This window comes from Mustelus asterias, chromosome 7 (assembly GCF_964213995.1).
Source record: "Mustelus asterias chromosome 7, sMusAst1.hap1.1, whole genome shotgun sequence".
Lineage (NCBI taxonomy): Eukaryota > Metazoa > Chordata > Chondrichthyes > Carcharhiniformes > Triakidae > Mustelus > Mustelus asterias.
The window spans coordinates 83,968,549-83,991,527 of NC_135807.1; the positions used below are offsets into that span (position 1 = coordinate 83,968,549).

The following is a 22,979-nucleotide window of genomic DNA, read 5'->3' on the forward strand; positions in this document are numbered from 1 at the left end:
GCGTGAGCATTCTATCTGGCAGCCGCAACTAAATGGGATTCCACTCCGTCAAAATCTCGCTGGATTTCAGTGAGAATGTTCTCAGTGAAATGGAGATATCTATTACATTATTTCTTGCTGAAGTTCAAAGAGGAGAATTGCTCCCTATACACCCTGGGCTGATTTTGTTCTCCTGATGAGAGCCTTTCTGTTCTTTTTCCTTTTCCCTCTTCCAACAACTTGTGTCAATACTGCTCATTCCTGCTGCCATGCAATGGGACAAGGTGGATGTCCCCTTCTACTCCAATGTTTGTACAGAACCCTTGATGTCAGCACATGCCACACCATTTCCTTCAGCATCTTTGAACAGCTCTGTAAACCAATAAGCATTTCTGCAATCACAGCAGCAGCCAGTATAAATCGATTGGTAGCTAATCGGAATCTAGTTGATGACCACTTTAAATACCGGTGGGGTTGTCCTTCCTGCTGCTGGGCAAACCTTCAGCTGTTGGTGTTAACTGGTACATTGAGCTCCAAAATGGTAGCATTACACATTAATTGCCATGACAACCTGCCTACTTTGTATACTTCCAGTTTTGGCAGAGCTTGGTGTGGCTCCGGCTCTGACCAAGATCGCAAGAAACTACAAAGGGTTGTGAACGAAGTAGCCCAGTCCATCATGCAAACCAGCCTCCTTCCCACTGCCTCAGAAAAGTAGCCAGCATAATCAAAGACCCCTCGCACCCTGAACATATTCCACCTTCTTCCATTGGGAAAAAGATACAAAAGTCTGAGAGCACATACCAACCGACTTAAGAACAGCTTCTTCCCTGCTGCCATCAGACTTTTGAATGAACGTATCATATATTAAGCTGATCTTTCTCTACATCTTAGCTATGACTGTAACACTACATTCTGCACCCTCTCCTTTCCTTCTCCCCTGTGTATCCTATGAATGGTATAATTCATCTGCATAGCGCACAAAAAAACAATAGTTTTCACCTTATCCCAATGCATGTGGCAATAATAAATCAAATCAAATCAAACCAAATCAGTGGACATACATTGCACATGAACTAACACCCTATCTGAAATGTCAGTGTGGCTGGCACTCAAGTGTACATGTACTGCAGACACCATTTTGGATGTGCAGCTCCGGAAAACCAAACAATACATAGCTAATTTCCATGGCCCATATTTCCTCGTAGCCAAATCTGGAGATTCTTAAACATGCTGATGAGTTTTGCAGCAACAGAAACCCAGCTGACCAAGCCAAAACACCAGAACAAAATAATCACTGCGACAGTTTGATTAGACTACATCCAATATAACATTTAATGGTTATTTTTCAGATACCAAAATGTGTCAGCCAAAAAATGATTAACATGGTGATGGCACTGAGCTGTAAAGTTGTAAACTAATAATTGTATATTTGAAAAGAAAATCTGTGCCCATTTCATCTTAATCCCTGGTTTTTGAAAGTGTCGTATTCCTACATAAGGGACAGACAGACGGGCAAGGTGTTAACTCGCTGAGCTGCCTTTAACGAAGTGAAACATTCCCTGATAATTGACTGTCTAGGAAGCATTTGGTCGATTTTGTCTGACACGTTCTACCCCCCTCCCCACCCCTTGGCAACTGATCTCTATTCTCCCAACAAAGTGGAAGAGATTTCACACGGTCGATGCCACTACTAAGCGAAAGAGAGCAAAAGATTTTGGATGTGTGCAGAATAAAAAGACGGTGCCATCGGGTTAATAGAAAATGATAGGTGATCGCTAAGCTGAAAGAACAGACAGAGCAAGTAGAAATGGGATTCTATCACTGACCCCTGGTGACTTTTGCACATTGCCAACGATCAGGATGTAGTTGCATTCTCTGCATTGAGAGAGCCCCACTGTCTTGACAGAAGTGGTTGAATCCCACATGATGTCATGCAGAAAGCCAGTTGTGCAGCCGCCAAACATAGGTTCCCTGCATTAGCATCCAGAGCAAAGGGAACTGCAGATGGAATAGCAGAGCATGCAAGCAGCTGACTTTTAGGTCAACAAAATATCCGGAATGGTTTAATCCATATGCCTATTTAACCTTTTCAAAGAGGGGTAAGTGAGGTATTGTTTTTTTTGAAAAAAAACCCAAACGTTTGTTTTCTTTGTAATTTCACAAAAGTGAATCCAAACACTTTAAACGGCAGTCAAACTGTGATAATTTAGTGCTCGCCTTACATTAGTTCCTGCTTTGAAAGGGACATGGTTAGACAATGCCATTGGAATTTGGGGAAAATTAAAGGCGTGGTTTTGCAGCAAAACATCTGGTGGGCAGACTATTGTTACAGAGCACAAAGAATGTCGAAGTGGTCTGAGATAATGCATTCTTTACCGCGGGGGAGCTGCGAAGCTATCATGCCGCAAGCGATTTTTTAATGTCCCCTGGATATGTTTCCTCTCGGCTTTCAGCTTTCTGTGAATCTAAACTTACCCTGGTGATTGCAACACATTAGATATTGCCATTTTTGTCATTCTTGAGCAACAGAAAATAAGGCACACAATGGAGGATATTTTGAGCCTACCATATATTACAATTGAGTGTGTTATAGGTTCTGTACCATGTTGTCATGGCTTGGAGCAAGGGTATAACAACAAGGATGTAACATCCTTACCGACTTACTGTTAATTGTCAAATTGGTGGCAAGTACTCTGCCTAATTACCATTGAGTTTATTTCAAATTCTTCAGTATGAAAAAATAACAATACTTTTTATGTGAATGATCCGCTGTCGGCAGTTTAAGACATGTAAATGTCACTAAAAAGTGTGTTTTATTATAGCAATACTGTAGGTGGTGTTACTTTACAGGATCCTCAACTGGATTGTTCTGGAAATAATTTGTGATTTAATAGACTTCCATAACTGGTAGGGGATAAAATCCTTGGTTAGCCATGTTGCAGGCTTAAGCTACCAATAGATGCCACATATCTTCCACAAATGTTTGAACCAGCAGTTAGCTTGTTGCATACATAACTGGTCTCCTTTACTCTGTGGCAAAGCAGGTGTACATAACAGTTTCTAAATGTCAATTATTACCATTATCCACAACAATATTCCTCAGCTGACCACTCAAGTAAGGTAACTTCTTTCCAGAACAGACTAAAATCAGGATCATGCACTGTAATACTAATTATTTATCATTCCAAAGAATGAAGTTGTTTATTTGCAAGAACATATATGGACACAGAGCCTCATTTGTTTTAGTCAATATATTTTGGGGTTCTGAGGACTGGAAGTATCAAATGTTACTCCTGTATTTCAAAAAGGAATTAGATGTGAATCAGGGAATTGCAGGAATATATGAACAGAAGTAGGCCTTTCAGCTCCTTGAGCCTGTTCTCTCATTGTATTAGATCATGTGTACCTCAGATCCATGTACCTGCCTTGGCTCCATATCCCTTAATTACGCTGACCTAACAAAATTCAGGCTTAGTCTTAAAAGCTTTGTCCTAGCAACCAAGGCAGTCTGGAGCAGAAAATTCCAGATTTCCACAACCTTGTGTATGGGAAAATGCTTCCCAATTTCCTTTCCATGTGATCTGGTTATAATTTTAAGGTTGCATCTACTTGCAAGGAAATGGTTGCTTTCTCCACCATATCAAAACTTTTTGACAATTTAACAAGCTTGACCAGATTACCGTTCAGACTTCCACATTCTGGCATACAAGCCAAGTTTACGTAACCTGTCCTAATAATTTAGCCCTTTAAGACTTGCATTATTATTACCAGTGTTTTTTCTTTAACGGGGGAAAAAGTCTGGAGATTTTATTGGATAATGTTAATATTTATGCTAAGATTATGGAGGCCATAGAGAATGTAGCTTCAGAAGCCAAAGCACAAGCTCACAAATTTACTGGAAGTCTTTGAGAAAGCAAACAAATTGCTTAATTACATTTTGACATGCATTGACTGTTGTGCAGGCAGATGCCCACTGCAAAATTCCAACAGCCTGATATATGATTAGTTAATCAATTTTTGCTGATGCCGTTTGAGGGAAAAATGTTGGCCAGGACACAATGAAAAATCCCTGTTTGCATAGTGACATGGGAATTTAGTGCTTACCTGAACCATTAAAACACAATTCTAATGCTTCCTCCAAAGGACAGATGAAAGAAATTCAGGGCAAAAGAAATTAATAGTAAAGTAACTCTTGTGTTGAAAACTGGTTTGGCAATGGTAAATAAAATGATAAATAAATGTCATAAATAATAGATAAATAAATAAATGTCTGCGTGGGTTTCCTCCGGGTGCTCCGGTTTCCTCCCACAGTCCAAAGATGTGCGGATTAGGTTGTTTGGCGATGCTAAAATTGCCCCTTAGTGTCCTGAGATGTGTAGGTTAGAGGGATTAGTGGGTAAAAATATATGGGGGTAGGGCCTGGGTGGGATTGTGGTCGGTGCAGACTCGATGGGTCGAATAGCCTCCTTCTGTACTGTAGGGTTTCTATGATTCTTTCTATGATTCTAAAAAGGCTTTTCTTGGGTGGTGACTAGTAGCAGATAATAGGGAATTCTTCCACATCGCCAGCTATTAAAGGGAAGGCAATGGCCTAGTGGTTTAATCACTAGACTATTAATCCAGAAACTCAGCTAATGTTCTGGGGATCTGGGTTCAAATCCCGCTGCAGCAGATGATGGAAATTGAATTCTGGAATTAAAAATCTGGAATTAAAAATCTACTGATGACCATGAAATGATTGTCGGGAATAACCCATCTGGTTTGCTGATGGCCTTATGGGATAAAGTCTGCCATCTTTACCTGGTCTGGCCTACATCTGACTCCAGAGCCACGGTAATGTGGTTGACGCTCAACTGCCCTCTCAACTGGCCAAGCAAACCACTCAGTTCAAGGCCATCTAAGGATGGGCAATAAATGCGGGCCAGCTAGCAATGCTCATGTCCCACAACAGAATAAAAATAAAGTGAAATGGAGAAACGCTGGTTTACCAATCTCATTGTGCCTTGTGTCCATTTAAAAAAAATAAGTGAAAGGTATTTATAGTATAATGTATTTTCTGATTGGACCAACCTATGACAGAGGTTAATGGATTCAAAAAGTTTAAATTGAGTGCTAAAATATGGTAAATAGATTTCAAAATACATATATTTTGTTATATATCCTGTGTTTAAACATGATGCATAAAACCTAGGTACATATTAGCAAAAGTGGGAAAATAAAGTAAATGTTGTGTTACTTACAACTGTATTCAATTAATATGAAGTGGTTGGCACAAAGTGCTAATGAAGTATTGATTGATAATATTTAATTTTTAATTTGATGAAGGTTATTTGATCCTGTGCATCTCGCTATTTATGCCATTTTTAGAATAATTTGTGCAATTTTAGGCAACTACCTTATTGTGCATTGTACAGCATTCCAATCTGGGACTTCCGATGCTGAATTGGAGAGACTTAAAGCCTGATTTTTCATTAGAGAAGACTGAAATGAGATATGATTCAGGTTTCTGTCACGTTGACAGATATGAATAATTTAAATTCGAACTGTTTAGCCCATAGTACAGAATACAAAAGGGCTCAAGTATAAAGTCAACAATCCTCAGATGATGCAGGAAGTTAGAAGAAATTCCTCCTAAACATCTATGACTATTAATAAAAAGAATAATTTATTTGCTTAAATATTGTGGGTTTTTTAAAATTAAACAGTTGGATAAGTATTTACCTAAGAATGGATTAGAAGATTACAGGATAGGATGACATGTTCAAAAGCAGCACAGGCATCAATGTTGCTTTGCTGCTAAGATGACAGATGAGTCATCTGTAACATGCAACTGACCAGAGTTGAGTAGCGTGGGCAGGAAGAATTGAATAGTACCTCACAAGTTTCCTTGACTACCACTTAAAGGCAATTTTTTTTTTACCAAAGTTTAACTTTTCTGAGGTTGGCCACCTCCAGGATGCTGAGTAAGTTGAATAAATTACATGGCAAGGCAAATTGTACATGGTCTGTGGATAAATGACTAGCAAGAGGGAGGGTTTTAAATTCATAGATAACTGGAAAGTCTTCAAGTCAGGATGGCAACTGTACAGAAAGGATGGGTTACACCTTAACTGGAAGGGAGCAAATATCCTGGCTGGGAGTTTTGCTAGAGTGTTTTGGCAGGATTTAAACTAGTGTGGCCGGAGGGGGGGGGGGGGGGGGGGGGGGGCGCGGGGGGGGGGACAAAACAGTAGGTCAGTAAGTACTCAGGCTGGGGTTGAGCTGGGGGCCAGGGCAAGGCTAGCTAAGAAGAGGAGCACTCTGGAGGAGGATGACCTGAGTGGGCCTGGAGGTCTAGAGTGCATCTGCTTCAATGCGAGGAGCGTAACGGGTAAGACAGACGAACTTAGGGCCTTAATGCTTACGCGGAATTTGGATGTGGTTGCGGTGACAGAGACTTGGTTAAAAGAAGGACAGGACTGGCAACTGAATATTCCGGGGTATAAGTGTTTGATGGCGAGACAGAGGAGGGGCTAAAAAAGGTTAGGGAGTAGCGATATTAGTTAGGGAGCATATTACCGCGGTGCAGAGGATAGACAACTTAGAGGGGTCATGTACTGAGTCGCTGTGGGTGGAACTCAGAAACAGGAAGGGTGCAGTCACTATGCTGGGGGTGTACTACAGACCACCCAACAGCCCACGGGAAGTGGAGGAAAGGATATGTCAGGAGATTCTGGATAGGTGCAGAAAAAATAGGGTTGTTGTAGTGGGGAACTTTAATTTCCCTGGTATAGACTGGAAAGTGCTTAGAGCTGGGGTTCCGGACGGGGAGGAATTTGTAAAATGCATACTGGAAGGTTCTTTGGAACAGTATGTAGATAGCCCGACTAGAGAGGGGGCTATACGGGACCTAGTTCTGGGAAATGAACCCAGTCAGGTCGTCAAAGTTTCGGTAGGGGAACATGTGGCAAATAGTGACCACAACTCTGTTAACTTTAGGATAGTAATGGACAAGGATGAGTGCTGTCCTACGGGCAGGGTGCTAAATTGGGGGAAGGCTAACTATAGCCGGATTAGGCAGGAATTGGTGGACATTGATTGGGAGAGGATGTTTGAGGGTAAGTTTGCGTCTGGCATGTGGGAGTCTTTTAAGGAACAATTGATAAGGCTGCAGGATAGGCATGTGCCTGTAAAAAGGAAAGATAGGAAAGGTAGGATTCGAGATGCGTGGATAACCAGGGAAATTGAGGATTGATTAAAATGAAAAGGGAGGCGTACGTAAAGTCCAGGCAACAGAAAACAGATGGAGCTCTGGAGGAATACAGAGAGAGTAGGAAAGAACTCAAACGGGGAGTTAGAAGGGCAAAAAGAGGTCACGAGATGTTCTTGGCAGGCAGGATTAAGGAGAATCCTAAGGCATTCTATTCATATGTTAGGAACAAAAGAGTTGTCAGGGAGAAAATCGTACCTCTCAGGGACAAAGGAAGGGAATTATGCTTAGAACCCAAGGGAATAGGGGAGATCCTAAATTAATACTTTGCATCGGTATTCACGAAGGAGAGGGACGTGTTAACCGGGAGTGTCTCGGAGGGAGGTGTTGACCCGTTAGAGAAAATCTCCATTACAAGGGAGGAAGTGTTAGGTTTTTTAGGGAGCATTAAAACTAACAAAGCCCCAGGGCCTGATGGCATCTATCCTAGACTGCTCAGGGAGACGAGAGATGAAATTGCTGGGCCTCTGACGGAAATCTTTGTCGCTTCTTTGGACCCAGGTGAGGTCCCTGAGGATTGGAGGATAGCGAATGTGGTCCTGTTGTTTAAGTCAGGTAGCAGGGATAACCCGGGAAATTATAGGCCGGTGAGCTTGACGTCCGTGGTAGGGAAGTTGTTGGAGAGGATTCTTAGAGACAGGATGTATGTGCATTTAGAACGGAACAATTTCATTAGTGACAGACAGCATGGTTTTGTAAGAGGGAGGTCGTGCCTTACAAATTTGGTGGAGTTTTTTGAGGAAGTGACAAAAACGGTTGACGAAGGAAGGGCCGTGGATGTCGTCTGTATGGATTTCAGTAAGGCATTTGACAAAGTCCCACATGGCAGGTTGGTTAAGAAGGTTAAGGCTCATGGGATACAAGGAGAAGTGGTTAGATGGGTGGAGAACTGGCTTGGCCATAGGAGACAGAGGGTAGCGGTCGAAGGGTCTTTTTCCGGCTGGAGGTCTGTGACCAGTGGTGTTCCACAGGGCTCTGTACTGGGACCTCTGCTATTTGTGATATATATAAATGATTTGGAAGAAGGTGTAACTGGTGTTATCTACAAGTTTGCGGATGACACGAAGATGGCTGGACTTGCGGATAGCGATGAACATTGACGGGCAATACAGCAGGATATAGATAGGCTGGAACATTGGGCGGAGAGGTGGCAGATGGAATTTAATCTGGATAAGTGCGAAGTGATGCATTTTGGAAGAAATAATGTAGGGAGGAGTTATACAATAAATGGCAGAGCCATCAAGAGTATAGAAACACAGAGGGACCTAGGTGTGCAAGTCCACAAATCCTTGAAGGTGGCAACACAGGTGGAGAAGCTGGTGAAGAAGGCATATGGTATGCTTGCCTTTATAGGATGGGGTATAGAGTATAAAAGCTGGAGTCTGATGATGCAGCTGTATAGAACGCTGGTTAGGCCACATTTGAAGTACTGCATCCAGTTCTGGTCGCCGCACTACCAGAAGGACGTGGAGGCGTTAGAGAGAGTGCAGAGAAGGTTTACCAGGATGTTGCCTGGTATGGAAGGTCTTAGCTATGAGGAGAGATTGGGTAAACTGGGGTTGTTCTCCCTGGAAACACGGAGAATGAGGGGAGATCTAATAGAGGTGTACAGGATTATGAAGGGTATAGATAGGGTGAACGGTGGGAAGCTTTTTCCCAGGTTGGAGGTGACGATCACGAGGGGTCACGGGCTCAAGGTGAGAGGGGCGAAGTATAACTCAGATATTAGAGGGATGTTTTTTACACAGAGGGTGGTGGGGGCCTGGAATGCGCTGCCAAGTAGGGTGGTGGAGGCAGGCACGCTGACATCGTTTAAGACTTACCTGGATAGTCACATGAGCAGCCTGGGAATGGAGGGATACAAACGAATGGTCTAGTTGGACCAAGGAGCGGCACAGGCTTGGAGGGCCGAAGGGCCTGTTTCCTGTGCTGTACTGTTCTTTGTTCTTTGTTCTTGATTAGTACTTCCTATGTACTTTTCGTGACGATATTTAACATTTATACATCAGCTTGTCCTAGTTGATATGGGTTACAAGCATCATATTTAAGGCTGTAATGCACACAGGCATGATGTTGCACTTGTATTTCAGATGTTGTATACAATGCATGCATTTGAATGTTTCATGCAAAAAAACCCCAGAAAATGCTGGAAACTCTCGGCAGGTCTGACAGCATCTGCGGAGTGAGAACAGAGTTAACGTTTCGAGTCTGGATAACCCTTCGTCATGATTTGGATAGGCAGATGCTAGAAAAGTATTTTGCAGTTCCATAAAGCGATGTTGATTGCATAGTAAAAACTAGGGCCAGAAATGTACCAGGCCAAGAGGTGGAGGAGGTCGTAAGATAATGGCAGGAGACAGAGGGGGGAAAGCCCTATATTTTCCTGCTGTCAGGATTTCAGAGAACTATTTCCTTATTCAAATAACTTGAGAATTGTGCTCCATAGGTGTGTCGTATGTTGTATGATGTCTTTTACAACATGAAACCTGTACCGTTCACTTTCTGTCTTGCAGTGATAATGTAAAACAGATCTAATAATTAGCTCTGATAGATTTATACACTGAAATTACAAAGGATCTTCATTACATTTTCAGTTTAACAAATGTCAAGTTATGCATATTAAACCAGATTCATGCAGGCTGAAACAAACAATGAAATCTGTTTACAAACTCAATAATATCCAAAAGCAAAGCTATTAATCCAATGCTGAATGAAAGGACAATGGGCAGAATTCTCCCATCTGGGACTAAGGCGGGAATGTGAAGTATTTCCGCTGTGGAGACTGGCAGGAAACCTCACCATATCCTCTGGACAATAATTATGCAAACAGGTGTTTTAGAAACATAGAAGCTAGAAGCAGGAATAGGCCATTCGGCCCTTTGAGCCTGCTGTTTTGAGCCATATTCCATGGCAGAACAGGCCTGATGGCATGTAGTCCACCATCCTGTCAGGGCATCACTGATTCACTATCAAAGAAAGAAGATGGACCTCCTGAAAATGAAAATGGATCTCTGGGAGCACTCTGAGGCTGGAAGAGGGACGTCTTGAGAAAGACGATGGATCTCCAGCAACTTTCTGAGGCTGGAAGATGACCTCCTCCAGGACAATGAATCTGAAAGATTCACCTGAAGATGCTGCCTCCCCCTCCACCCATTGCTGCGGTGTTCAGGAGTCCAGGGTTGCTTTGCTGCAGCCTCCATTCCGAATTCCAGAGGCAGCCCCAGGCATTGTCCCAACTTCTGCAGGCTCTGTTTTTCCAGACATATTTCTCACTGGCATGTTTTCCCAATGGTGGCATGGAGAATCAGGCATGGGTTTTGGGCCTTAATCTGCATTCCACTGATGGGATGCAAATCAGTTACATGCTGGCCTGCAGCGGGTTTCTCAGTCTGCCAGAGCGGACACCAATGGAACATCCCACAGAAAATTCATGCTGGTGCAAAACCGATTTTTGTCGACTTCACCCCTCCCCCGACCCACCATTGAACCCGTTGGCAGGGGCTTGGGAGAAATGCACCCAATATGTTTCTAGCGAGCATTGTAAATTGCGTGCTTTGGCAATTACATTGTTAAGCTAATTGCATTATTAAAGTCAGGTTATGATCATTGGTTCAACCTCCAAAATAGACACAGCTGGAACATTTGGGGTTTGCAGAACCATAAGGAGTTTGTAACTCTACTGAACCGTATAGAGAATAAACTTGTAAAAGACAAGCTACAGTAATATTCTTCCACCATATTTATTATTGGTCTTAACACAGGGCTGTGTGGGGGCCCTCCATTCTAAACTCTGGAGGAAGCCCCAGGCATTGGTCAGATGAGTCCGAACATATTTGCACGCCACATTGTTCTAAATATGTTTCATGTCGGTATGTATTTGTGCCGACATCATGGAGAATCTGGTGTGAGGGATCAGGCCTTCAGCTGTGTCACATTAATGAGATAAATGAGGTTCATGCCGGCCTCTGATGGGTTTTCTAACCCAGCATGGCTGGCACCAGCAGAGGAGGATCCCGCTGTAAATTCACGCTAGCATGAAACCGATTTCGGAGCCTCCTGCAGAATTCTCCCTCCATGCCAACCATCAAATCCGCTGGCGGGAACTTGGGAGAATTCCACCCCATGTCTCCTGCCAAAACGGGTTCAACTCCATGGAAATAGCAGGGGTTTGAAAATACCCACCCCTTCAATGGAGTAGGCAAGGGCAGGATTACTGCATGTGATTTGTTACCACCTATTATTATTGTTGTAACCTATTTGTTACCACCTACCTTCAGCAGGAATGCGGCCAGGAATCGGGTCCCACTGGCCATTTTTAAATCCCAACTATATCGTAGAAAATCTATCCATAGTAGACCCGAACAGTCTTTGCTTCTGAGGTGTCAGGGTGAGGGAAATAACTGAGCAGGAACTTCAGAAGGAGGAGTTTTGATTTGATTGGAAACAATAGTTTCGGGAACTTAGGATAATAGGGACAGGAGTAGGCCTTTCAGCACATCCTCCCCACCCCCGCCCCCCCCAACAAAACTGTTCTTTCATTCAGTTAGATTGTACTCATCTGTGAAGAAATTAAAGTGCTGTAAGGGAAGCTTGCAGGGCTTTGTTTTAGATTCAGAAGCAGAACAAGCAAGATTTTAATTTCAGTGTTAATGGTATTGACATACACTATAGGCCAGTTAAGGAGAAATGGATTAGATCTATCAACATTCAGTATGAAAGAACGGATTTCAATGTTTTAAAGCCTTGCAATAGGTTGTTTTTTCATTCATTTACGGGATGTAGACGTCACTGGCAAGGCCAGCATTTGTTGCCCATACCTAGTTATCCTTCAGTAGGTGGAGGTGAACTGCCTCTGGGACCGCTACAGTCTCTGAGGTGTGGGTACCACCTACTGTGCTGTTAGGGAGGGAGTTCTAGGATTTTGACCCAGCGACAATGAAGGAACAGTGATATATTTCCAAGTCAGGATGGTAAATGATTGGAGGTGGCGGTGTTCCCAAATATGTGCTGCTCTTGTCCTTCTAGATGGTAAGTGGTCACGGATTGTGGGTTTGGAAGGTGCTGCTTAAGGAACTTTGGTGAGTTCCTGCAATGCATATTGTAGTTGGTACACACAGCTGCCACTGTTCATAAGTGGTGGAAGGATTGAATGTTTGTGGAAGGGGTAGCAATCAAGTGGGCTGTTTCATCTTTTGTTCTGGGAAAGGAGAAAGCTCCACGGATAGAATAGTCTTCGTTTATTCCAGAGCAGGTGTTAAGAATAAATATAGTGCAGAGAAAATATAATTTAGAATAGTTTGTTAAAAGAAACCTGAGTGTCTGGAAACCCACCGAGATGACAGTGCCATCATTTAGCTTTGGTATCACATACTTGATGGTACAGAATTTGAGTACTGCTGAAAAAAGAGACATGCTGTTTGAAGCTTTTCATCTTGCACTCATCAGGACAAATTTGCAAGAATACCAGTAGTAAAGGAACAACAATTTATACTGCATGAGAAGAGAGAGCTGATGGGTTGGGAAGCGGAGTCTGGTGGAAGCATTCCATATGGAATGCACCAGGGAACAATTAACTGCCAAGCTTTTGTTTAAATTCAAACCTGGCAGGTCGACTCTGATTGGTCAACGTATTGCACCTGTGAATAAATGGCTGTTTCCCCAAGCTTCTTGTTTAGTTGAAAAAGGTGCAATGCATGAACATGCTCTTTCTGTTTGTAAAGGACAGGTCACTGTGTTATTATATGTAGCTGCTTGCATGCATCTGCACAAGTGTAATGCCAGGTACGTTGGCTGTACATCTCAATGACTGTGAATCATATCAAATAGCATCCCCCTTTGACTGGTCGCAACAGGCAAAGCAATTACTACACACAACCAGCTCATAGGGTGACACGGTGGCACAGTGGTTAGCACTGCTGCTTCACAGTGACAGAGACATAGGTTCAATTCCAGCCTTATGTGACTGTCTGTGTGGAGTTTGCAAGTTCTCCCGTGTCTGCGTGGGTTTCCTCCGGGTGATCAGGTTTCCTCCCACAGGCCAAAGATGTATGTTAGGTGGATTGGCCATGGTAAGTTGCCTCTTAGTATCCCAAGCAGCATAGGTTAGGGGGATTAGCCATGGTAAATGTGTGGGTTTACAGATAGAGGGCCTGGATAAGATGCTCTGTCGGAGAGTGTGTACAGATACCATGGGCTGAATGGCCACCTTCTGCACTATAGGGATTCTGTGGTTCTATGGCAGCTGGGTAGGATGCTAGGTGGCTCGGGTAGCAGTTGGGTAAGGTGGTCAGAGGGTAGAGTGGGTGAGGTGAGTAGGATGGCTGAGTGTGGAGATGGGTTTGAGTGATAGTTGGTCAGGTTGGGTGGGGTTCTCAGGCCAGGGGCTGGTTATGTCTGTTCGAGGGATGGGGACGGAGTGGGGTGGGGGTGGGGGTAGGGGCTAGTCGTGTTGGATTAGGGAGGTTTCAGGGATTCAGGGTGGTGTCTGAGAGTCATATGGGGGGCATCAGGTGGTGGGGACTAGTCGGGTCAGGGGGAGTTGGGAAGTTCAGGGGGTTGGGTGGAGTTGGTTGGTGGGGGCTGGTCATGTTGAGCTGCGGAGTGGGGTGTTGCGTGGCCTGGGCTAGTCAGGTTGGATCAGGAGTCACTGGGAGGGTGTCAGGAGGATGGGCGACAAGGGGAAAACTGTAAAGGTCAGTTGTATAGTCACCCAGGAGTTAGATGAAGATTTTTCTATCTGTCACTTTATGGGTAACTCTCCAGGTAAAGTACGTCAGAACTGTCCAAAGTCATTTTTGTAAGGTCCTGGGAAGCAGGGGGAATTGCACAGCGGAAGTTCAAATTTCGCAGGCAATTTCCATGGAGTCACTGTGTTGGGCCTCAAAGCACAGCTTGGGGAGTAGATCCAGTCTCCAATGATCCAGAGGTCGGAAGATTTGGAATAGTGTTCAGATAAAGTGAATTTGGTACATAAGTGTTTGTTAAAGTGAATACTGATACATGGGTACAATATAATCCCTGTGACACTTGGCTGGTAAGCAGGTGCAGTGAAATACAACCATGGCAAGTTGTGAAATGGTAAATCTGGTAATTTGATGCTAGCATTAGCAAAGTACATGGAAAATCACTACATTCTTTTTCTAAAAGAACTGGTTTACGAAAGTCTTTCAGAATAGAAAATCTGCCACCCCTACCTGATCAGGCCTATATGTAACTCCATGACTCCATTACTATACTGTGCAATTGACTCTCAATGCTCTTGAGGATGATGTGGAGTTGCCGGCGTTGGACTGGGGTGGGCACAGTAAGAAGTCTCACAACACCAGGTTAAAGTCCAACAGGTTTATTTGGTAGCCCGAGCTTTCGGAGCGCTGCTCCTTCATCAGGTGAGTCACAAGAGGAAGTGAAGAAAGATCAGCGCTCTGAAAGCTCGTGATTCCAAATAAACCTGTTGGACTTGAACCTGGTGTGAGAGTTCTTACTGTGCCCTTGAGGATGGCCAGAAATGGGTCTTTCCCGATGTCATCTACATCCCAAAAACACATTAACAGAAAGAGAATAAAGATTCTGGGAAACAAATATGTCCTGTTTGGCAGGAGAAGGTAATGTGTGCCCTAGCTTGCACTTTGGTTTTCAATTTATATAAATAATTTGGACAGCAACACAAGCCAGAATTTTACACTCCTTAAGCAGGCACGCGTTCAACCTGGAATCATGTAAATCGTGCGGGACGATGTTGGGTACTTGTCCGACATCATTGTGCACTCACATGATATTTCAGTCGGTGGGTGAGCGCGGCAGTCAGGAGTACGCCAGCTGACAATTAATCAGCCAGTGAAGACAATTGAAAGGACAATTGACTGGAATTTGATGGTGCCCATGTGATTTTTAGGTCAGTGCACAGGCAACACAAGCAGGTGGCCATCCTGTTCTTTCACTTTTCTTATCCAAGGGAGGGATAAAAAGGAGCTGGAGTATTGGCTGTGTGAGTTTTTAGGTGAGAGTTTATTGTTGTTTTAGTCTTGAGGTTTCAGACCTTTCCCTCTGGTTTCTTCTGAAACATTTGCTTTGTTAGCCTTGTTCTGAAGACTCTTGTTTTGTCAATTCTGTTAGAGTATTTCGGCCCATTGCCACCTTCAGACCACAGGGCAGTGCCATCTGCATTTCATCAGATTGGGATTGTGTACTCCCCAGGGGGCATCTCCTCCGCTCAGGAAGAGAGGGGCAGAAGGGAGAGGAGGCTAGGTGTCTGCAGGGAGCATCGCAGGAAGAGACCTGTGGCAAGGGTGGCACAGACACAAGGGATGCAGGGCTAGTGGAGAGAGCAAAGTGGGCGATATCACATAAGATGCCACAACCGACAAACTAATACCCAATGATATGCGCTGATGCCTGTTGGTAGGAGAGAGTGTGATGTGGTTGGGTGTGACTGTGGCTCCTCCTCAGGGATTAAGGGGGAAATTTGGTGTCCCTCTAGCCTCTGGAGGATGCTGCATCTGAGGGCTGGAGACAATATGTCAATAGTATCAATCATCACATTGTCAATGTGCATGCTGTGTGGGCTGGTGAGACTGTGGACAAGGCATCATGGTGGTATCGTGATTGCTGGATCATTGGTGACTCTTGCTTCAAACTTCTCATTTGAGATGAAATAACCTTACATTGTTTGCACTCTCCATCAGTCTCGCATCTGTCCACTGGACTGTTACCTTCCTCCGAGATCCCAGTCTTTCTGTGACTCAAGGACCTTTCTTCATGCTCGCATTCTAACTCCAAGGCATCTACATCAAAGTTGCACAGTTTGAACATGCCATATGTTCATGTGCACAGCTTTATGCCTTATGGTTTTGCTTCTATCATATGGTCAAAAACACATTAATTGGTCCACCCTCTACCTGCAAAACCATAGCAGCCACACCACGTTCCAGGTATATATGCCAGCACAGGCATATTTCCCTTTTGTAACTCTGAATCTTGCACCCTTGAGTACCATGAAAAATGACCACCCTTCAAGACATCCCTACAAAGAACTCTGCCAACTTGGTGCTCAGCCTTGCCAAGCACAGAAGTTCATTAAAATTTTTGCGGCACTGGATCCAGGTGCAAAGTACAATGTCATGCACGCTGACCTGGGCTGCCACCTCTATCTGACCACGCCTTCTTTGTCTGGTGTGGAAGCCTCTTCTTGCCATCCCGCGGCATAATGGCATGGGAATGCCCCGCCTGGCACTCACTGCCTCCACTGGAGTGCTCAGGTACACATCGGAAAAGCAGAGATGGGGCCCACTGGCATTGCCCTCCCACCTGATGTGCCCAATAGGCACTGAGTAATAACATGCCAATTTTTATAGTCTCTCCCGGAGAGCTCACTAAGGCTCCTCACCAACTCCTGGGAGCCTTCAGGGAGCTTCTCTGTTGAATTTAAATCCCCCGACAGCTTCCCATTAGACCTGGCACCCACCTTGTTCCCATTCCCGCTGACAGTGCTGTGCAACTTGGCGAGTGTGAAATTGTGTTTGGGCAGCCGGAAGCAGAAATTGCAGCTGCTTCTGGGCCCACCCATCTTGTCCACACAACATGGGCAAAATTCAGGCCCAAAGTTTGTTGATGATACCAAATTAGGATCTGATGGGAAACTCTGGGCAAAAATACAGCTAAATACAGCAGGACAAAGAAAGGTCATAGGCTGTTACTGGCAGCACAGTTTAAATGATGTGGAGATGCCGGCGTTGGACTGGGGTGAACACAGTAAGAAGTCTCACAACACCAGGTTAAAGTCCAACAGGTTTATTTGGTAGCAAATACCATAAGCTTTCAGAGCAATGCTCCTTCGTCAGATGGAGTGGTCTCTGTTCTCAAACAGGGCACAGACACAGAAATCAAGTTACAGAATACTGATTAGAATGCAAATCTCTACAGCCAGCCAGGTCTTAAATGTACAGACAATGTGGGTGGAGGGAGCATTCAACACAGGTTAAAGAGATGTGTATTGTCTCCAGACAGAACAGCTTGTGAAATTGTGCAAGTCCAGGAGGCAAGCTGTGGGGGTTACTGATAATGTGACATAAATCCAACATCCCGGTTTAGACCGTCCTCATGTGTGCGGAGCTTGGCTATCAGTTTCTGCTCAGTGACTCTGTGCTGTCGTGTGTCGTGAAGGCCGCCTTGGAGAACGCTTACCTGAAGATCCAAGGCTGAATGCCCGTGACAGTGCTGTGCAACTGGCTGGCTGTAGAGATTTGCATTCTAATCAGTATTCTGTAACTTGATTTCTGTGTCTGTGCCCTGTTTGAGAACAGAGACCACTCCATCTGACGAAGGAGCATTGCTCCGAAAGCTTATGGTATTTGCTACCAAATAAACCTGTTGGACTTTAACCTGGTGTTGTGAGACTTCTTACTGTGTTTACCCCAGTCCAACGCCGGCATCTCCACATCATTTAAACTGTGCTGCCAGTAACAGCCTATGACCTTTCTTTGTCCTGCTGTATTTAGCTGTATTTTTGCCCAGAATTTCCCATCAGATCCTAATTTGGTATCATCAACAAACTTTGGGCCTGAATTTTGCCCATGTTGTGCGGACAACTGTGCACAGCACAGTTTAAAGCAGAGAAATGCAAAGCAATATGCTTTGGCAAAAATAATATTGAATGAAATATGCCCTAATTGATAGGATTCATATTGAAATGGAGCAGAGATTTAGAAATGTAGATTTATGGATCTTTAAAGGTGTAATTCCTGATAGATTTTTTTTTACAAAAAGGCAGAAATTTTATATATAAGACATTGAAGATAAATGCAAGAGCATTGTACTGAATTTGTCCAGGACAGTGATTAGACCACAAATGGAGTTTTGCATTGCAGTTCTGGCCATCTCATTGGGATGGATATTTGAGGATAGGACTGATTCATTAGAACAATACTATGAACGAAAGGTTATTCTTATGAAGTAGGGCTTCAGAACTTGATCAGAAAATGTTAAGGGGGCATTTGAAAGAGGGTTTCAAAATGAGGAAAGATGTTGAAAGGGTAATTGCGAAACATTATTTCCACTGATTAATGAGTCAGTGTTTTCATTGGTTAATAAATGCTTGATTGAGTAGCAGAGACTGAGGGTAACCATTAGAAGGGGGAAAATATTCTCAGTTATTGGGACATAGAATTATTTATCGAAAAGCAGAAAACACCATTCAAAAAGCTTTTGAATAAGGAATTCTCCAACCTCATCTGTGGCTAAGATTCCCCAGTCCCGCTGCTGTGAATGGAGATTTGGCTGAGCGTCAAATTCTCTGCTCTCACTGGCAGCGATAGAGGGGCGTGCACAAATGGAGAATTCCGGCCAAAGTATTTGGAAAGGAAGAATATAACAGGAAAGGAGAAAGAAATGTATTAAAAGAGAGTTTCAGTAGAAAAGCTAGTGGCAACATTGGTAAAATGAGACTAATGGCCTCTTTCTGTACACCTAATCCAATGATTCAATGATGAATGGCCACTTGGATAAGGTACCAGAGGGTATCCAGTAACTGCAAACATATTCCATTGTGCTTCAGTGGTTTCAGGAAAACAAAATCTTGGAATTGTACCATCAATCCATTACAGCTTTGCAGCACAGTGAATTTTGTTTGCCAGCTTTGGCTTTTGTTATTGTGACAGCTGGGTTCAGATCATTTTGATTAGATAAACTGGGCCTTCCAGAGTCCAACCAATGTATATTTGTTGTCGACATAATACTCCAGTGTGAAAATGGTTTCTTTTGGGTGGTTTCCATTTTTCCTGCTGTTATGTGAAAGAATTAGTTCTATTTATGTGACATAAATGAACCCAGAATTCTTGCATAACACTCAGTGAGAAATCGTGCCTTATTAAATTAAATCCTGATGAAGAAAAGCAAGGACATTCAAAATTGAACTCTGGAGACAGTAAAGACTTTTCACTGCAATCATCAGTTTAGATCTCCTTGCATTCTTTCTCAGGTAATTTCAGTAAAACACCTTTTCTGGAATAAAAGAAAGTAAAATGGTAAAATACTGCATGTGGGTCACAGTGCATTGTATTTTATGATAGATACATTTTGAGCTTAGTCTTGGGGAACAAAGTGCCTATTTCCACCTCTGTGGCTCTGCCCTGCCTCAATGCATCTGCTGCTGAAACCCTCAGGAGATTGACCTTTGTTATAAGCTGTAAGTCTTTGCTATCTCTCGACTTGTTTGTTGACGATTACCCCTCACCAGCCTCCCACATTCTACACTTTATAACTTTTAGGCGGGATTCTGGCTTAAAGGCATTCTGTCATAAGCCCACAGATGGGAGCTTCACACCACTGGCTCATCAGCCAAGTGCATACACCAAATGTCTGAACCTGCGGTTCCTCTCGTACTAAGCAGGATTACTATTAGTACAACACTTTTTATCATCAATAAGGTAAAACTAACTCGTCTCACAATGGATTAATCCCAGCTCATCTTCCCTATTAGTGGGTGAACAATCCAACGCTTGGTTGTCCAGAGCTCTGCTGCCTGTGTCCTTCCTCATATCAAGTTCAATTCATCTATCAATCCTGTGCTGACTGACTTTCTGGTTAACCAACAACTCAAATCCCTGCTTTAAAGTGGTCCTCCATTGGAGGTTGTGCTTTCAGCTGCTAAAGCCTGGAATTCCCTCCCTAATTGGAGCTCCACCGAGGTCAAACATAACTCTGCACCTCTCTTTCCTCCTTTAAGATCATAATAACTCCAGGAGTCAGCTGTAAAGGAACGGTGTTTTATTGCACAGAATAAAATAAAGCAATCACAAGCCTGTAGTGAACACAAACAGATCCCGATCAAGACAATACAATAATGGACCCACTCAGGGGCTTGCTTTATAAAGGGCTTGGTATACGAGTTGCATCTAGTAAGGTAATTACCAATTACCAGGGAGCTCGTATTCTATACGTCCTATAGGGAGGTCAATCAATGATTCCCCATGTCAGTCCCGGGGGTTATCAAAAAGATGTTCTTCAAAGCTACCTCTTTGACCAAGCTACTCATTACCTGTTTATGGGTGTCAAATGTTCCTTTATAGTCCTTGTGTGAAGCACTTTAGGACACTTTATTATGTTGAATGAGCTATATAAATCAAGTTGTTTTTGTTGTCATTATCAGAATTATTTATTTATATTTTAATAAATTAAACAAGGGAAGGTGAAAGTAAATTCTTCCACATAGAGGGTAACGAGAATATGGTAGTGAAATAAAGACAATGATATAATTTTAAAAATAATTGGCTAAGTATTTGTGAAAGAAGATATCAATGAATACAAGAAGAGGCAGGGAAATAGACTGAGAATCTGCCATTCCAGTGGAACAGCTTACCTGCACAGACATGATGAACTCAACCAGCTCCAGCCCTGCTATAATTTCTGTGATTTTTAATTTCAAAAGCACTGGTGCCAAGGAATCCAACTACTTTTTGAAGATCACACAAACATAATGATGTAAAATGCAGATGCACATTAGTGTCCGAGTTGTCAGTTATTTTACTTTATGTCGCTGGTTTTTGAAGCAATTGCAAGACTGGAGGTAGTTTGGAAAGGTCCTGGCATGAGCCACCTACAGCTGCTGCGTGTGATGAATGAGTCATCAACTGTGCATGTTACTTGAGCTTATCTTTGTCCTCGTGCACCAACATGTCAACAATTGCAAAAACTTCAACTATGTAAAAGATATATACACAAACAAACTAAATCAAGTGTACAGTCTCTCATTTAAGTACAAAGGTAATGCATGATCATTAATGCCAGAAACTAGTCTAAAATACTTGACTCCATCACCGTAAAAGGTGGATACAACTTCATAAACATCAAAGCAAGTATATTAAGAAATTAATGAATGGTTGGCTCATAAGTGTCACCGGTTTGGTGGTTTTTGGTAATATTTGCTGCTGATTTAAAATTTGCAAATTGTGGATTCTGATCATCTAAGAACATAAGAACTAGGAGGAGGAGTAGACCATGTGGCCCCTCGAGCCTGCTCCGACATTCAATAAGATCATGGCTGATCTTTACATGGACTCAGCTCCACTTACCTGCCCGCTCATCATAACCCTTAATTCCTTTACTGTTCAAAAATCTATCGATCTTTGCCTTAAAAACATTCAACAAGATAGCCTCAACTGCTACACTGGGCAGGGAATTCCACAGATTCACAACCCTTTGGGTGAAGAAGTTCCTCCTCAACTCAGTCCTAAATCTGCTCCCACTTATTTTGAGGCTATGCTCCCTAGTTTTCGTTTCACCTGCGAGTGGAAACAACTTCCCTGCTTCCATCTTATCTATTCCCTTCATAATTTTATATGTTTCTATAAGATCCTCTCATTCTTCTAAATTCCAATGAGTATAGTCCCAGTCTACTCAGTCTCTCCTCATAAACCAACCCTCTCAACTCCAGAAACAACCTGGTGAATCTCCTCTGCACACCCTCCAGTGCCAGTACATCCTTTCTCAAGTAAGGAGACCAAAACTGTACACAGTACTCCAGGTGTGGCATCACCAGCATCTTAAACAGCTGCACCATAATCTCCCTGTTTTTAAACTCCATCCCTCTAGCAATGAAGGACAAATTCCATTTGCCTTCTTAATTACTTTTTGTGATTCATGCACAAGGACACCCAGGTCCCTCTGCATACCAGCATGCTGCAATTTTTTACCATTTAAATACTAGTCCATTTTGCTGTTATTCCTACCTGTGGTGAACCATCGTTGGTTCACCACTGGGGGTTGTTATTATGTTACTGTTGGGCTAGGGTGTTGTTACTGTGGGGGTTGTACAATGTTGTTGGGTTAGGGTGTTTACCTGTTATAAGAGTTATCATGGCACATTCCAGTGGGGTCCCGCCTCCGGTGGCGAGGTATAAGACCCCCTGCTCCGGCAGGACCCCTTCAGTCTGAACTGGTGTATTCGTGTTAGTAGTTCCATTGTTACTCTATTAAAGCCTTCAATATCGAAGCCTTGGTTCCACGTGCTTAATTGTCGAGCATCAATTTAATAGAGTAACAGAAAACTCACAGCTGTACAAGAAAAAAAAACAGAGAGTATGGAACAGATCCTAAAACCGGATCGTCTGACACTGGACCCACGTGCGGTCGGTGCCGCTAACACATTCGACCATTGGTGGAAGTGTTTCGAGGACTACCTGGCAGCCTCGGTAGCTATCACTACAGACAGTGATAAACTCCAGGTCCTCCACGCAAGGGTAAGCGACACGATTTATCTAGCCATTCGTGCAGCTCCCACTTACCCGGGTGCCGTCGAGCTCCTAAAAAAAAGATACACGAAGCCACCCAACGAGATACATGCTCGTTACCTCCTCGCTACACGACGTCGGCAGTCGGGCGAAACCATGGAGGACTATGCCAATGAGCTCCTGCAGCTTGCCAGGGGTTGCGATTGTAAGGACGTATCAGCCGAACAATATATGTACGACCTCGCCCGAGACGCGTTCGTAGCAGGGGTAGGGTCCTCGTACATCAGGCTTAAATTGCTGGAAAAGGGGAAACTCAACTTGACCCAAGCAATGGAGATGGCCGTGATGCTGGAAGCGGCGTCGAAGAGCTTGGCGCTGTACCCCGAGGACCACGTGCAGTCAACGTGGCTGGAGCAAGCTCAGCTCCCTCCTCGCCCCGCTAACCCGCGCTCCCAGATCGATCCGACGACGGCGGCAGCTCCAGGTGGCCAGCGATGCTATTTTTGTGGTGGGGCCAAGCATCCACG

At 43.6% G+C, this 22,979-nt stretch overlaps 2 protein-coding genes across 4 annotated transcripts in view; one reads left to right on the plus strand and one right to left on the minus strand.

Moving 5' to 3' along the window:
- The window catches only part of LOC144495821 (serine incorporator 1-like), a 123,679-nt gene extending 102,904 nt beyond the window's left edge, over positions 1–20,775 (minus strand). The window contains exon 1 of the mRNA XM_078216350.1: positions 20,583–20,775. Within this exon, the coding sequence (XP_078072476.1) occupies positions 20,583–20,594 (12 nt within the window). The 5' untranslated portion in view covers positions 20,595–20,775. The remainder of the gene's footprint in view (positions 1–20,582) is intronic.
- The window catches only part of pkia (cAMP-dependent protein kinase inhibitor alpha), a 124,326-nt gene continuing 103,210 nt past the window's right edge, over positions 1,864–22,979 (plus strand). The window contains exon 1 of one of the 3 annotated variants that reach the window (XM_078216360.1): positions 1,864–2,090. The gene's annotated coding sequence lies outside the window, so the exon portion shown is untranslated. The remainder of the gene's footprint in view (positions 2,091–22,979) is intronic. The other 2 variants (XM_078216358.1, XM_078216359.1) reach the window with 2 other exon arrangements.